General features: G+C 38.1%; 1 protein-coding gene across 3 annotated transcripts in view; it reads right to left on the bottom strand.

The window, feature by feature from the left end:
- SCFD1 (sec1 family domain containing 1) overlaps window positions 1-14791 on the bottom strand; it is a 77905-nt gene extending 63114 nt beyond the window's left edge. The window contains exons 1-9 of one of the 3 annotated variants that reach the window (XM_075192294.1): window positions 14686-14791; window positions 7672-7742; window positions 7452-7540; window positions 7194-7284; window positions 6143-6265; window positions 4979-5066; window positions 4182-4271; window positions 3194-3249; window positions 2426-2511 (exon numbers count right to left, since the gene is read on the bottom strand). In XM_075192294.1, the coding sequence (XP_075048395.1) occupies window positions 2426-2511; window positions 3194-3249; window positions 4182-4271; window positions 4979-5066; window positions 6143-6265; window positions 7194-7284; window positions 7452-7540; window positions 7672-7742; window positions 14686-14716 (725 nt within the window). In that variant the 5' untranslated portion in view covers window positions 14717-14791. Of the gene's footprint in view, window positions 1-2425; window positions 2512-3193; window positions 3250-4181; window positions 4272-4864; window positions 4905-4978; window positions 5067-6142; window positions 6266-7193; window positions 7285-7451; window positions 7541-7671; window positions 7743-14685 lie in introns of those variants that run through there. The other 2 variants (XM_075192295.1, XM_075192296.1) reach the window with 2 other exon arrangements.
- Between the last annotated feature and the right edge of the window lie 2024 nt (window positions 14792-16815).

Raw genomic sequence — 16815 nt, 5'->3', positions numbered from 1 at the left:
GTAAGGCGTTATATGACTAATGTTACAGGACATGTAAATTACCTAACTCTAGGTATCTCCTACCTAAAAGGTTGACATCTTTGCAAGTAACAGAATAAATTACTTTACATCTCAAAGAACTACAAAAGGTTTCCTCCCCTTTAAAAAAGCAGTGCAGGAAACCATTTGTAATTTAAATCTCTCAAATCTTTTACGATTATAACAATCCCCTTAATTTACAGCACTGAGTACTATGTTGGCAGTTTATAAATAAAAGATTTGTAAAGCGCCAACATAGTACTCAGTGCTGTAAATTAAGGGGATTGTGATAAAAACAAATAACATACAATAACATGAAACTGAAGTAACGATAACAAACTTACAATCTAGAGGTGGGGGAAACATTTGATACATAAGGAAGCAGAACAACAATTGCAGCAGCAGCATCTGTGCTAATTTTTGGCTCTAGGCAGTCGGTAATCACAGGTACAGTGCTAGTTCTGCCAGTTGGTAATTAAAGGTGCTGTGCTATTCAAATGAACATGTAGCATATTATTACTGCACCGCCCCAAAGGGAGAAGTATGACTATAATAATATCCACAATAATACAATGTTTTATGGATGCAATTTTAAAATTTCAAAAGAATACACACACAAAAAAAAAGAAAAAGTGAAAGGTCGACATTTATCTCAATTACAACATTTCGCAATTTCTTAGCAAAAGTGGTTGACATCCTAAACCAGTAGTTACTTTGACTTCTTTAGTAAAACTAAACACTTGTCAGTTACAGGTATATAACAAAATTAGTACACAGATTTATTGAATTGAACTGGTCATTCTTATAATGGACTTTGGATTTAATGCACTTTACCTAGGAAATTGCAAACTGTCAAGTGTGCACAATGTTATGGTTACGTGAATTTATATCAATGGTATATAGAAAGGCTGGTTTGAAATTCATCAGCTATTGAGTTTTCTGTTTGAGTACATTATTTTGTCATATCATAATTATATTGGTTTGACTTGTCTCAATGATATACACACCATGGATACCATTTACAAACCGCAAGCTGTCCGCTGCGCAAAACCAGAAATGGACCCACTGTGCAACTCAATTAACACATATGTGCCCAGATTTCCTAACCATGGAGCAAGATGGTGGTGTTGTTTGCACAGCCAAACTGGCGGCATTGGGCGGAGTGAAGGTGTTCCTGGTAAAGTATGGAATATACACACCAATGCAGAGCAGTGCAAAACAAGAATTTCCTTTGCAGAACAAAAGTAGTAAAAGTTAAATAAAGGAGTGAAGAGGGTGCATCTTTAGGGGCATTCCTTGCCATGCAGAGGGGTGCCCTTCCATTTCCACTCCACATAAGTGTCGTCCTATACTTTTAATGGGACCTGTTGCAATTTTGCAGAGAATCAAATTTCACTCTGAGCAATGTAATAAATTAACACACAACTGTCATATGTAATAAAGACAGTCCTAAACTACTATCATAATTTAAGCCATAAATGAAGCTTAAATATGCAGTAATTTAGATGCAAAACTTTATTTTATGGAAAAGTGTGCTACTAAAGTGGCAGGAGGCAGAGTTTAATGTGACATTTATACTTTTGCAGTGCGCCTCTGGAGGGTATGCTGATGAACACTTCCAGATTAGTAGGTGTAGCTTCCTTGCAAGTTTGGAGGACAGACATGCACCTCTATGTGTGGTGGGTGGGCTCTCGAGATGCCCCAGTACAAAATCACTTTGAGGTGCACTTTGGCTGCTCTCTGTAAATGAGCTCCAGAATATTGCAATAAGCTCTAAAGATGATCACACACAGCAACCTGGTTGTACTATACAATTGTTTCGTTGTGATATTTACACTTTGACTCCAGGCAGAAATTGACAGTATACCGACTCAAAGAAAAGAAACTGAATGCAAAATGTGAGCACAGGGATCAAAACAAAAACAAAACAAAAAAAAAAACACAGTACAATTAAAATGCTTCTTACCAGCAAATCCCAAAATGTACATGACAGTAAAAACACTCATTATATAATACATGGCAAGGTGAGATCTAACATTGCTCAAAGGCCAAAAGCCACACTAGAAGAGAATCCATTTTTATCTGTCAAGCACAAGTCAGGCAATGAAAGCACGCATCACATTGGCTGTTCTGGTTCAATACACATTTGCATCTATGAGCAAGGTTAGTAAATAACCCTCACTGAAACAGTTGCTCTATAGTGGAAAACTTTGCCTAGTCATTTAAAGTCAGTTCTGAGTTTCTGAATTCCCAATGTAAATAATATATGACAGCCTATGTTTTTTGCAGCAGCAACAAATCATACACAACAGCGCTTTAACCTCTATTCTGTACATTGTGTTTCCTATGAGGCAACATCAACAGGTCAGAAACACATGATGGAAATCTACTCTCTTGTGTAAGTTACCTAAATTGCCCAGCACCAAGGTTATCCCCAGTGAACAGACTGTTTCTGGCATCTCGAAGATTTTCACGTAGCTTCTTATCTAGTTTCTAAAAGGAAACACAACAGTGAGAAGCAGACAGACATCAGATGAGTGTATGCAAAAGTTATTTAAAGTGGACACCACTTCAAACATAGTAGTGTAGGCCATTATGTGCACTGAACCAATATTCACTAAATGTAGAAAATTATCTTGCAGAAAACTTCAATAGTTTGCTGTGAGCACCAAGTCGCACAGACTAATCAAGTTTTTCGGCATTGAAAAGGGTGTGAGATTGGTATATATCCATCTACAGAACGAAACCCAGCAGTCTCTCTGATGTCTTTGGCACCATGCCACTCGTAACACACAAGTGTAAACCTACAACCATCATTCACCAAGAACTGGCGACATCGCTGATGTACTAAGAGTGCAATTCTATCCTAGTAGTTACCAACAGTACAAATCGATGATGTTACCAGTTGTGAATTTTTGTAAAAAAAATGGATCATCCTACAACATGGTTATCACAGCTATGTTTAGGAAACAGTTTAATTTTAATTATTTTAGGCCAAGCCCATAAGTAACATTTTACCCTTACAGGAAAACAGAAGCATGCAGGTCAGAGAAAACTGAACACGGTGTTATGAACATTTACTTGCTAAAATGACAAAAGAATAAGGCGTCACCTGACCTCACCATGCCTTTTTGACCTAACCGAATAAAAGAGCCAAAAATGTCATCGTTCTCACCACTGCCACCATCTCTGCAGCATTCCCTCTTGCGCATCTTATGATGGGCACCGCGCCTAATTGAGAGAAACAGGGAAAATCAATGAGACGCACATTAACATTATCAATGGCAAATATACATTAATCCTATGAAAGCAAACTATCTAAGCATTTTACAAAATTACATCTATTTACAGAAAAGATTTATAAAGACATGGCACTTTAAATACATATGGCCATTCTATTTTTTTTCTTTATGCATTTATAGTATAACCACTTAAAAAAAAGTGATTGACTGAGCTTTTTCCCTGTTTTTTTTTTTAACATGTATTCTAGGAAGTAATAACTTCCCATAAGAATGTAGTTTGATAACATGCATAAGGTCCAACATGTTGCCCTTGTGTTTATAGACATATCTTGAGTGATGTCGGTTGCCAGTGCTGCAGAAGCCTCTAAACTGCATGAGGATTATGCACCGGTCTACAGATTTACTAGACTACTAATGGTGAAAATGATAAGTGTCAGGGTATCATTTAAAAGTTTAAATATGTAATGCTTCACTTTGATAAGGTGTTAAATGTGCTGTAAGTGAAACACTGTTACTGCAGCAATAGAGTGAGTTCTAAAATCCATGCACTGAATCTCATCTCTCTCACCTCTGCTTATGGAGGTGCACAATCTACTGCAAACATGATTTTCATTGATATAATTTTGAACAAATTTGGTTTCTTTTCTGAAAGGTTGATTAAAACGAAGGAAGATGCATCATCTGAAAGATCACTGAAAATCAATACATGCTTCTTTGCAATTTTAATAGAATACAGTATCTTTTAACAGCCTCTAGATGATGTGATTTTGACATCTATACACAGCAACACTAAGTAGTCCCGTCTAGAGATTAAAGCAAATTTATATCCCAATATAATCTAGATTTTAATGAATTTATACTCTAGTTAATACTAGACATTTCATAGGGGATGATATGATTCAATCATCTGCTCAAACTTACCCAGTGTGACAAAGAAGCAGAACAGACTGTCAACAATAGTATCCATGATCGTCTCCATCTCTGTGTCTGTGATGTCTGGTCTGTTCAAAGCTGAGTAAACAAAATGTGCGGGATCTTGGTCAATATTTTACACTGGGCAACAAATAAGTGTTAAAGACACTGGATAAAATGTTCCCCCAAAAAACAGGCAAATGAAACAGACAATAGTATTACAGTAGCTATGGGTGTGAAAGAATGTACTAAAGCGGACATAAGGTGGCCACGCACCAATGAAACTGCAGCCCGAAGCAAGAGTTCAGCGACGGAATAATCATTATATTTGGCCAAATCAGAGGAGATCTGGCCAAGCAAATGGATCACTTCTGACTTCACTGCAGTTCATTAGTGCAGGTGCAAGAAGACTGCGCACACAGTCTGACATTATGGGGCCACACATGTTGCAATACTGAGACAATTTACCAATGTCAGCTGGGATAGTGGAAGTGCGGCCAGTTACATTCATAGTATCCTATAAAATGTATCTAACCGTGTATGAAGCAGGTTTTTTCTGATATGTAAACCATTAATATCTATAAATTTAGTAAACACCATACAACCTTTAGTTTATGTTAAACAACTGCTCTACCACTGAGTAAAGAATAAAATTAAAGGTATTGCAAAGCACATAGAGCAATGTTTCCTACCTCTATATGAGACAAGCTCCTTATTTTGATTGCAAAGCACAAAGATCAGTTTCCTACCTCTATATGAGACAAGCTCCTTATTTTGATTGCAAAGCACAAAGATCAGTTTCCTACCTCTATATGAGACAAGCTCCTTATTTTGATTGCAAAGCACAAACATGTCATCCTCCAATGTAATAAAATTCAAGTACTGGTCAAAGACCTAGAAGAAAGAGAATTCATGTTTGTATCGAATCATTTGGCTGCTTCTTCAGAGGGTTCAACAAAAATCCATTTCAGCGATTTAGTAAATTGTCTATTAATTGTGTTTTGAAATTAAACCATTTAGTAAAGCCAATTACCTTTATTACTTGCACCTACAACAGCTACAGAATAAAAAAACCTTTTATAGTGTAGAACTGTTGAGCAATAGCACAGTTATCAAATAATCACAGGTGCATAAATGTATCTAGTGTTTTCTAACAGCTTACCATCTTTGCAAGTTTAATTAATGTGTCTGGTATTTTAAGATCCCTAAACCCCCAAGTTTTATTTTTCAGATACAAAGTAAAATTAATATTTTGCTGTCAGGCTGACATTTCATTGCAGCTCTGTTAACAAGTAAAGTATTAGATTATCACTCCATTACAGAAAGCTGCAGTTCATCCCACATCTTTAGAACGGTGCACTAGTGCAATTTGATATAGGTTCAAAAACAGAGAATGCAGTCAGTTGCGTTACTGTAACATCACTGTCCCTGCTGTAGGGGAGAGAAAGTTATCTAGGGGACCACTCCAGTTATTTAATGCATATTATTCAGCTCAGTAATACACAGCCTTTAATATATAATGTCCTAAATTGGCTTTAATTGACCCTTAATTTTTAGTGTTTGCAGTAAATTGATTTTTAGTGTAATGAAGGCACAATACGTACACATTTGCTCCTGCATAAAAAAACACACAATTTCTTCATATTCATGAAAAACTAGGCAAATCTGGTGGACCCAAGGTTTGCCTCATCTATTCCTTTAGTTAAAGCTAATGTCATGGTGACCAGACATTTTGGTTTTGTACTTGCACGGTGCCCGATGCAATCATTGATCCTAGACAATCCAGCCCACAGAAGACCCCAATCCACCTACAGCCCTTGTGTCTGCAAAGATGTCCTATTCATCCACAGTTGCCATCATGGGCACATAATCTGTAGTAATGATGTCACCAACATACAATTCTCATGTCCTGCTCTGCACCTGGCTGTTCTTAATGACTTCCAATATTATAAAGCTGAGGCCAACATCACCTTTGAGACATGAGACACTGTGTTGGCTGTAAGTGCTGCACTTGCAATGTCCTCCAGTTTACTGCGGGAAATGGCAGAAATGAAGTTTAGATAATAGGACTCATACAACTGTGTTCTCAGGTCCTGTAATAAGAAAAAAATATGGAACACACATGAGTCTGATAACATGTATACTGCTACAGATTCACAAATATTGCTGAAAGACTGACATTGGTATATAGTCATATCGATTGCAGTTCATGTGTAAACTATGGGCTTGCTGGATAGGGCCCAGCTCTTAGATCAAAAGAATTGCCCACACACATTATTTTATTTAAGCAGAAACTTGAATAAGCGGCTTTCAGGGGATTAAAAAAATAAACCGTATGCAAAGATCAGTAGCGAAGATTCATTTACTGTGTTGGTGTTTAGTCACGTAGCCCAGTAATTTTATTATTAAAATTGCAAGGATGCAAAACACAACTCAGACCTTCTATTTATATAGAACATTATGGATAAAGATGGAAAGATAATGACTTAGAGTAATGGGTTCCAAGAGTTACACACAGAAGTGAAGTGAGCAGGAGTAAGTTTATCCTAGCACAACAAGCACCTTCCTGAGTGGCGGGTGACTGCCCCATTTGTCAGCTGCTTGGTGAGTACAAGTAGGAGGTGAGAATAAAGTCATTACAACAATGGCAATTCATTAACAATTATCACATAAGTATTAAAATGTCATGTGAATTTAATATGCACAAAGCAATGTCACAGTGTAACACATACAATGTAACACATTTGTATTATAAAAGTGCATGTAAACATATAATAAATTAATTTCTGTGTGCAGCTCTTGCTATGCAATATTACAAGTTTCGGAAACACATGTGGGGGTGATCTTTATATCAACTGGTCCCAGAGAAAGAAACATGCATTTGTAATAAAGGAGAGCACTCTGTGGTTTAGTTTAGCATTACGAAGCACCACAGAAGTCACTGAAAAATGTAACATTTCACATAAAAGTAAATGACAGTCAGTGGAGCAGATGACAATGCACAACATCATTCCTGTGTACCTGACAAATCCTGTCCACGTTTTCTTCTGTGGGCATGACAAAATATACAGCAGGAACATCTGGGATTGCATCACGGTCAGAGTGCAGGAGCCTGTCAGAAACAAAAGCAATATCATAACTACAATGTATAAAGTGGATGGTATCATTAACAAATGATTTGATAGCAACTGGAACCTTTTTAACAAAGATTTGTTAATGTCAATAGAAGGAAAAGCAACTTCGACTATACATATAATTTATAATTACATTAAAACTCACAGGTGTAAGGTGACCCCCATGTCTCGTAGTTCTTTCACAGATAGCAGAGGAGAGATGATGTCTTGGCCAAACCGATCGTAAATAAGAACCTGTTATGGAAGAAACATCTTTCCGTTTAATTTAAACTTCCGAATATAAAATAATGGATTAAATAATCTCAATGAAGAAGGAGTGAATGATGAACAACTTATGCCGTATGTTCAAAATCGGAAGCTCTTACCTTCCATACTGGTTCCCCTGTGCTGCTCTTTACAACAGGAACGTTAAAATTCAGCATACGCTTTAAGGCAACTGCAAAACAAAGAGAGCAGCAATTGACAATAGGACAGCTTCTTCTGTTATACTTTGTCTTCTATGTATGAATGCAAAACACAGAGTTTGCTTGCTGATACATTATATACGTTTGCATTTTATTGTGTGTAAGTGTGACAATGCAGTTACATTTTCAGCAAATTAAAAAAAAAAAAAAAAATAAGTGAAAACCTGCTGCACACAATTGATAAATTACATCACAAACCTAATGACAAGGAAAATAATATATACGGACTGTGCGCAATATAATGTTGTTGATTAGTTCTACTGCCAAAGGTGGTGGTTAAGAATAGATAGAGGAGCTAACGATTTCTGAAACCTTCCTTATACGAGAGCATGTGACCACATGTTAGTCCGTGACAATATATATTGCTTAGTGTATCCATACACAGAGTATAGGCAAGTGGCTCTACAACCTCACCATGATCCTGTAATTTTTCTATACTTAACTGTCAACTTCTCCTGTTACTATTTCATAAACATAACACATTATACAATCCCCCATAATAAAATCTGTCTTTGTCCTATGGTTGACTACCCTCTTCTGTTACTGTCCCATACACACCATCCACCAATGATTCAGTCATTGGGCTATGCTCAACTGCAACCTTCTATGGCTATAATGTACCATTAAGTCTTCAATGCCAGTGATACTCTCAATGTGTCATATATACAAGATACTCTACAACCTACAAACAATGTAATTTTCCTATACTTCAATGCCCCTTCTCCCGTCTGTCCAATACAGACAAATCACTCTATATATTCCATGGACTTGTTATTCTGCCATACTTCACTGTCGCCTTCTACTGTCACAATGCATATAAAGCATACTCGCCTACTATTAAAACCTCCACTCTGTGAGATATAGACGGGAGGTCATGTGACAAGTGCATGAGGGGGCATTGTAACACCAATGTGTCACCATGGCACCACCCCATTATGAAATGCCTAAATCCATTGCACTGCATAGTGGGGCTTGATGATGCATTAAGCCCCACCTCCACCATGCTCCAGGAAACTGCCTATTCCTCTGGGAGTACTCCTCGAAATTCGGGAAGCTCCTGGAAATTTTGGGAGAGTAGGCATATATGATATAAATTCATTTAAAAAAGAAAGTGCACTCTCTTTAAAATCTCTCTTTACATATCAGGACATAATTAACAATCCTCCAGTCCTCAACAAGTCAAAGAAATTGAAATCTAATCACATGGGACAAATAACTGTCATTATTCCGTCATAAAAAAAATTAAGCGGACATGAAAAAGCAATTACAGCCTTACTACTTTCACATCAGGTAAAAAGGTAATTTGAGTCTTGTGCTGCTAATAACGCACACTTCATTATTTGATCATCAGGAAGGGCTACCAAATCTACACTATCATCATCATCAACATTTATTTACATAGCTCTTTACAATTGGGGACACTATATGGACAAAAGTATTCGGATGCTTGACCATTACACCAACAGGGACTGTAATGACATTGTATTCAAATACATATACTTTAATATGGAGTTGCTTCCCCTTTTGCAGTGATAAAAGCTTCTACTCTTCTTGGAACGCTTCCACAAGATGTTGGAGTGTTTCTGTGGGAATTTGTGGCCATTCATTCTGCAGAGCATTTATGAGGTCAGGCAGTGATGTTGGACGAGAAGGCCTGGCTCGCAATCTCCGTTCCAGGTTATCCCAAAGGTGTTCGATGGGGTTGAGGTCAGGGCTCTGTGTGGGTCAGTCAAGTTCTTTCACACCGATCTCTTCAAACCATGTCTAGTCCTTGCTTTGTGCACTGGGGCACAGTCATGTTTGAATAGAAAAGGGTCTTCCCCAAACTGTTGCCACAAAGTTGGAAGCATAGCATTGTACAAAATGACTTGGTATTAAGATTGCTCTTTACTGGAGATAAGGGGGCTAGCCTAAACCCTGAAAAAAAAGCCCCATAGCATTATTTCTCCTCCACCAAACTTCACAGTTGGCATAATGCAGTCAGGCAGGTAACGTTCTCCCAGCATCTGCAAAACCCAGACTGGCCCTTCTGACTACCAAACAGAGAAGCGTGAATCGTCACTCCACAGTCCAGTGTTGGTGTGCTTTACACCACTCCACCCAACGCTTGACATTGATCTAGGTGCTGTGAGGCTTGTATGCAGCTGCTCGGCCATGGAAACCCATTCCATTAAGCTCCCGCTGCACAATTTTTGCGCTTAGATTAATGCCAGTGGAAGTTTAGAACTCTTCAGTTATGAAATCCGCAGAGCATTGGCGACTTTTACGCACCATGCGCCTTAGCAGTCATTGACCCAGCTTTGTGATTTTACGCGGTCTTCTGCATGGTGTCTTCCACTTTCTAATAATATTCCACAGTTGACCATGGCATATCCAGCAAGGATGAAATTTCACAAACTGTCTTATTGCAAATGTGGCATCTTATTAAAATACGTTTGAAGTAACTGAGCTTTTCAGAACGACCCATTTTGTATCACAAATGTTTCCCAATGGAGACTGCATAGTTAGGTGTTCGATTTATTCACCTTTTGCAACGAGTCTGATTGAAACACCTCAATTCAGGTATGGCCAAATACTTTTGTCCATATAATGTATATAAGAACCTTTGTTAACACCATACCAAGGAGACAAGACATCAGCAATGATGAACAATTACTGCTGTTCATCAGTCTAGAAAGAGTATGAGGCCATTTCCAAATAATCTGAATTTCATCATTCTGCTGTGAGAAAGGTTATTTACAAATGGAGAACAGTGAAGACAGTCGACAATCTTCTCAAGAGTAGCTATCTCAGCAAAATCACTGAAATATCAAACAGTATTATGCTGTGAGAGATGGCAAAGTAACTAAAAGCTACATCCAAGTACCCACAGACCTCTGCCAACACAGTAAATGTTAATGTTCAAAAATATGGCTTTCATGGAACCCCTTATTTAAAAAAACAAAACAAAAAACAAACGAACAAAATACAAGAATCCTAGACCAATGTCCTCTCTGGTCCGATAAGACCAAATTGGTAGTGTTCATGCACAATGCTATATTTGGCGTAAAACAAACACAACATATTACTAGCTGTATACCACAGTGGTGGAGAGGTGATGAACTGATGCAGTTTTGCAGGACCTGAACAACTCGCAATCATTGAGTCCATCATAATTGCCTATTCCTACTAGCGTATTTTAGAGGAAAATGTGAGTCCATCTGTTTGACACAAGCAAACACAATAATTAACCTGGCACTGAATAAAAATAATAAAACACATAAATACTAATAAAAAATCATCCTAAAAATTCTGAACAAACACAGTAGACGATAACAATCTGCAGCTTCAATAAGAGGCTGCTGAGTTCGCTAAACGACAAGAAAAAAAAAAGAGCACTGTAAGGAAATTAATTACTACACTTGATTAAAAGATATTAAAACATGAATCGATTAAAAATATAAAGCTACCACAAAAATATAAATAACATTCTCAATATAACAGTGATAAAAGATATAGAAACTTTCCCAGTGCTAACAAGTGAGGATGTTTTATGTTCCTTCATTATTAACCCCAAAGCACTATAACAGTGCAGTCATTGGATTATGGGATTATGTTCAAATTGCTGGATTTAGTCATCATTAGTGCGAGTGTGATTTGATTCTAAAGAAGTGCATACAAACTAAGTTTGGAATCAATACTGCTATTATTGGTACTTATATGAACACCTGTAAGCTCTTATACCCTTCGACTGAGGATGTTTGATGAACCATTCAGTGTGGTCGCTAGACCAATCAGTGGAATTTTATTCTGAACTGATGGATTTAGTCTTCTTGTAACAAGGTGAGAGCAGTTTGAAATCAAAGGACTGTTTGCTTCTTCTGCACACAATAAAAGGTGTCAGGGTAACGACCTGCAGAATAACTTTAAATTGCTGATATTTTTCACTTTAACATGATAATCTTCTATATATAATCAAAGCAGTGGAAGCTAGGAAGACCTTGAAACAACACTCTATATAGTGGTTCCTCCTTTTTTTCACTATAAGCGGATTAAGGGGAACATTAACGGGGAAAACCACATTAATTATCATCTGTCATCGTGACAATATGATTTTTCATAAGCATTTATTTTACATTAAAAAAAAAAAAAATCTCCCTGGTACAGCACACCCGATAGGAGGCTGTCCCAGCGATGACTTCACTTACCTTAAAAGTCCTATTGTCCATCTCCTCTCTCTGGTCACTATCGCAATGTGGCTTTTGCGCATGTGGGACCTAAGATCACGCATGTGCAGAGACATTTTGCTATAGTAACCAGAAAGGAGAGCAGGTAAGCTGCGGCGAGGGATCCGAAGATCAATCTACCGCAATGCTCTCCGCATAAGATTTAATGGCTAATGACTGCTTCAGATGGCGTTAGCTATTTGGAACAGGTTGCGAAAAGCTAGGCTTTTCAGAACTTGATAAAATGCCCAAACCGCAGTCCTCAATGGCTATTATAGGGATTTGTGTGGTAATTTGCCTAATGGAGGAGATGTCTCCGATATCTCCTGTGTTAAGCGGTTCTTAAATGAACATTTTACTTAAAAATGCCTAAACCATACGGAAAAAGCACATTGTATAGGGCTTCATAAATAGGCCCACTAAGAATGATCCACTATTGATATCACTAAGAACCCTATGTACTGAATGTATACCCTAAAGATACAGAAACACTGCTTGAAAGAAGGAATTTTAGGTTTTAAATAGCACTGGGGAGTTTATGTATCGTTTGGCATCATCTGAAGGCACTGTTATATTGAGATGTGATTTTGGTGACTATATATTTGTATTTAACTTATGTTTTAATATCTTTAAATAAAGTGTAATAATACATTTTTTTCAGCACTCCTTTTTCTTCCTTTTATCTGTCAGATAGTATAAATTGGATCAAGCAAAGGAACAATGCAACCAAGCACACTGGTATATCTATGGCAGAAAAAGAATCAAGGTTTTGGAACGGCTAAATCCAATTCCAGTCCTCAATCCCATTTAAATGCTGTGAGAAAACCTTAAGAGAGCTGTGAACAAACCAAATTCCCTTACACATTAATGAACTGAAACAATTCTGTAATGATGCTATCTAAGAAACTAATAAAAGCATACAAAAAATGATTAATTCAAATTATTACTGCTAAAGAAGACTCTACGACTAAATGAATCATGGGGTGTATTTTTTTCACATATGGTTATTTCATGTTGGCCTATTATTTGTTGAATAATCACAATGTAAGATGCAAGTTATTTTTCTAAATACAATTCGGACTTGATGAGGATAACATGATTGTTAATTATGTCATAATGGGGCATGTTTAAGAGTGAACGCATTGTATGAAAGAGTTTTCAAACCTCATCGCATAGAAAAGGGTTGAACTATCTTTCATATTTATTTAAAAAACTCCACAGGAACAGCAGTTCCAAAAAACTGCTGTTCCTGTGAAGTGCAAAACTCAGCACTGCCTCTTCACTTTCTAAGAAGATTGCGATCCATGGGCGTCCTCTTCTCACTGCAGTGGGCATGCGCCGACTGAAAATCTCGGGCATGCGCACAAACATCCCTGTACTTTACTATTGCAGAGAGCGGTGTGTGACAGGGAGGGATCATGTGCTTTTCGGAGCAGAGCTGAACAGTACTGAAAACTATCAAAAACGGTAATGTACGGCAGCCTGAGCTGGCGTACATTACCATATGTGAAAAAGCATTTTCAACTGTTGTTAAATTGCTGTACACAGCAGTCCCCATAGACATCTATGGGGACTACTATGTACATTGAACAAAAATGCAAATCAGCAGATATCTATAATATCTGCTGCAATGCACTGTTGGTGGATTAGTTAAATACTTAAATTTGCATTTATTCCAATTGACATGAAAATTAGCTTTATTAAATAGGCCCCAATATATAAATACGGGTTTAAAAGAGGATGAATTATTTAACATGACTGTCCCTCTACAATTCCCCATATGGTCTTCTCTTATACTCTACTGTCTCCTTCTCCTATCATAATGCAGTCTATGTATTAAAGTGCGAGCAGCCATTAAAATGGAGTAAACAGCAGTTTTCGTCATAAAACGGCAATCGCAAAATGTATAAAGGGTTTATGGCAGGAGAACCCACTTAATATTTATCAATGCAAATTAATATGGGGACTGCGAAATGCTGCAATTCATCAAGCTTTGCATTTCGCAGCAAGGTAATTAAATCTCAGGATGGCTTTACCTGTCATTGTCTATGGGATCCAGCTGAAGCCTCTCTGGCTTCTCTGGATCCTTCGCCCATGGAAGCACTATGCAGATAGAACTTTTTCCAGGCTACCAGTAAATAGGAAAAACAGTTAGCGCTAGAGTGGGGACTTCGCCATGGCTCCCAGGCGAGCCCTGGAATGGTACGTTTCACTGGTGCTCAAACATGCATCACTGCGATTTGCAGTGATGCATATTGATGGGTACAGAATGATTTTAATGCATAGATCCCTAAAACTACTTCTCCTGTCACTATCACATATCAACAAATCTCTGTACAAGCCTTGTCACTATGTCACAGACAATATACTCCCCCAATGATCCTGTCACTCTCCAAATACTCCCCTGTTATAGAGACAAATCTCTTTACTAACCCCTAAATATGTTGTCGTTGTCCTATAGGCGACTGTCCTCCTGTCACTATTTCATACATTTAATGTATTCTAATTAGCCTATCATAGATTATACTTATACTACATCCCTCTTCTGTAAGTGGTCCCTGTCTGGTTAAGCTGCCTTCAATAACAAACTATCCATTCGCCCAGTCCCGTCCAAGTCCTCGTTTCAAGCTCAGGTCCCTGCGGATTATCTACTTGGCATACGACTTGATACCACGTCCTCTTCCTCTAAGTTATTTAGAACGGTTCTCACCCGTCTGTTTTTCCCGGATAGAGGCCGCCATCTTAGCCTCCCTGCCTCCGCCTCTCGACGTGACGCCACCAGCGGTGACGTGGCAGACAAGACAAGTTACTCACACAGAGCTCGCTGGCTGAGCGAAAAACCTGAAAGTGACTTTCCCTTTTGCTATTGGCTGAGATTAGAATATGTGAAACGTCACGTTCTACTTGGAAGTTGGAAACAAGAAGTTTGTGCGTTCCAATGCAAACCTGTAAGGAGCGGTTTCCTAATGAGTGCTTGTATTGTCGTCTGATGGTCCTGTGTTATTCTCGTTTATTTATATAGCATCACCAACGCTCTACAGATAGAATATTCAGTACCTATCCCATTGAAGTCTAAATCGTAACCACAGAAACACACACTGTGCCACCGCGCTGCCCAAAATGTACCCTAAATACAGCTGACACCACCATCACCACGTATACTGAATAAACAGGACAACTTTAAAAGTAGTAGAAATGTGTGTTAATTAAATATATCCTGGCCCAATTTTTATTTTCCTTTTGTTTTTGACAAATGTAAATATGAATATTTTACAGTGTATTTGTTTCAGGAATTGTGTGCTAGTTTCTACAACAGTATTACCAAGTGTGTTTGCAGAGCTTAACTTGCCTACAGATTTAGCAAATAGCCATTGAAAAAAATCACAAGTTGTCGCTTGAGTTAAGCACGCATTCATATGTTTGTCACTAGTTGTTGATTTATTGAGATATTTCTCTATGTTGACTAGCTGTACAATACAGTACAATCCTGTTCAGCATTGTGACAAGATGGACCTCAGAAAACAAAAACAAAGAAAAAGCGCTCCAATCCAATTACTCACTCTGAATCTGGAACGAGCAGCTCTTAGGGAGAATATCCCAATTCTCTAATAACAATATGAAAACATTACTATAGCGCTCAATTCCAGACCAACATTTAAAACAAATAAATATGAATATAAACAAAAAACAAATGTCAACAAAAATACACCAATCAAATCAATCGACATATGTAAAGCATGTGATCAAATACGCATAGATTATATGTCCATAGATTTAAGAAAACACAGTAAAAACCTTAATGAATCCCCATAATAGATATCCGCAATGTATCACTGTGACGAAACAAGTGTGATACGCCATTCTGTGTCTCGTTTCTCACATAATGTGGATTATAGTACTTTTTATAGCCCTTGTTTTTGTTCCTCAGCTCACCAGACTACAACTGCATTGTCCAATTACATGTGGTTAAGGGGACATTGTAGTTCAATGTAAATATGTATATTATGTATTATATATTGATGACTTGCAGTAATGTTATTCATTGTCCTTAAACTGAAGCCAGGAGGGTGGTGTCCACAATACATTAATTCTCCCCCCTCCTTCCTCTACAGGAAGCATGGAACAGCTGGGAACCCTGTGATTTCACAAAGTAGTGTAAGGGGTTAATTTTAGGAGGGGCTCACTGCTACCTTATCCTTGGAAGTAGGGGAAGCCAATTAGCATCAATTGTTTTCCTTAGGACTAGTCCAGATGTTCTGTCTGCATCCTAGCAGGGGGCTTCTGTGAAAGGACAGCTCATCTTCACTGCCCTGTCCAAACCCCCTAGTCCTGCACTGGCCAATGGTTAAGAAGAATAGACCCAGGGGTTTGCCCAAGGAGGGGAAAGACTGGATATTAGACCTGAGATATAAGGAACGACTCCAGGGAGGAAGGGTGGTCATTCTGGGATTTCATTCATGAAGGTGCAAGATTTAGATTTGAGTTGTCGTTCTCTAACTAGAGTCTATATATGCAGCTGAGAGAGATCCATAGGTCGTGAAGTCTGGACAGCCAGGTGACTATAACTCCTTAAGCTAGTGGGGTAAGGGACAGATTATGTGGTAAACCTGCCTGGCATTTATTTACTGTGTGTACATAATATTCTAGTGCTGTTTGTATGACAATAAATATACTGTTGTATTTTTATAACTGCATTTGCTTGAGTGACCATACGAATCCTAGAAGTACTGGGTAGACTTCCCTGGCATAGGAAGGCACCCGTGGGTATTATCAGCATAGAGGTGGTACTGAAGGCCAAAGGAGCGGATGAGGACACTTAGGGAGGAGGTGTAGAGGGAGA

The sequence above is a fragment of the Mixophyes fleayi genome, chromosome 12 (genome assembly GCF_038048845.1).
Source record: "Mixophyes fleayi isolate aMixFle1 chromosome 12, aMixFle1.hap1, whole genome shotgun sequence".
Taxonomy (NCBI): Eukaryota; Metazoa; Chordata; class Amphibia; order Anura; family Limnodynastidae; genus Mixophyes; species Mixophyes fleayi.
The sequence above is the reverse complement of the archived record's forward strand: the minus strand, read 5'-3'. Positions and strand labels throughout refer to the sequence as shown.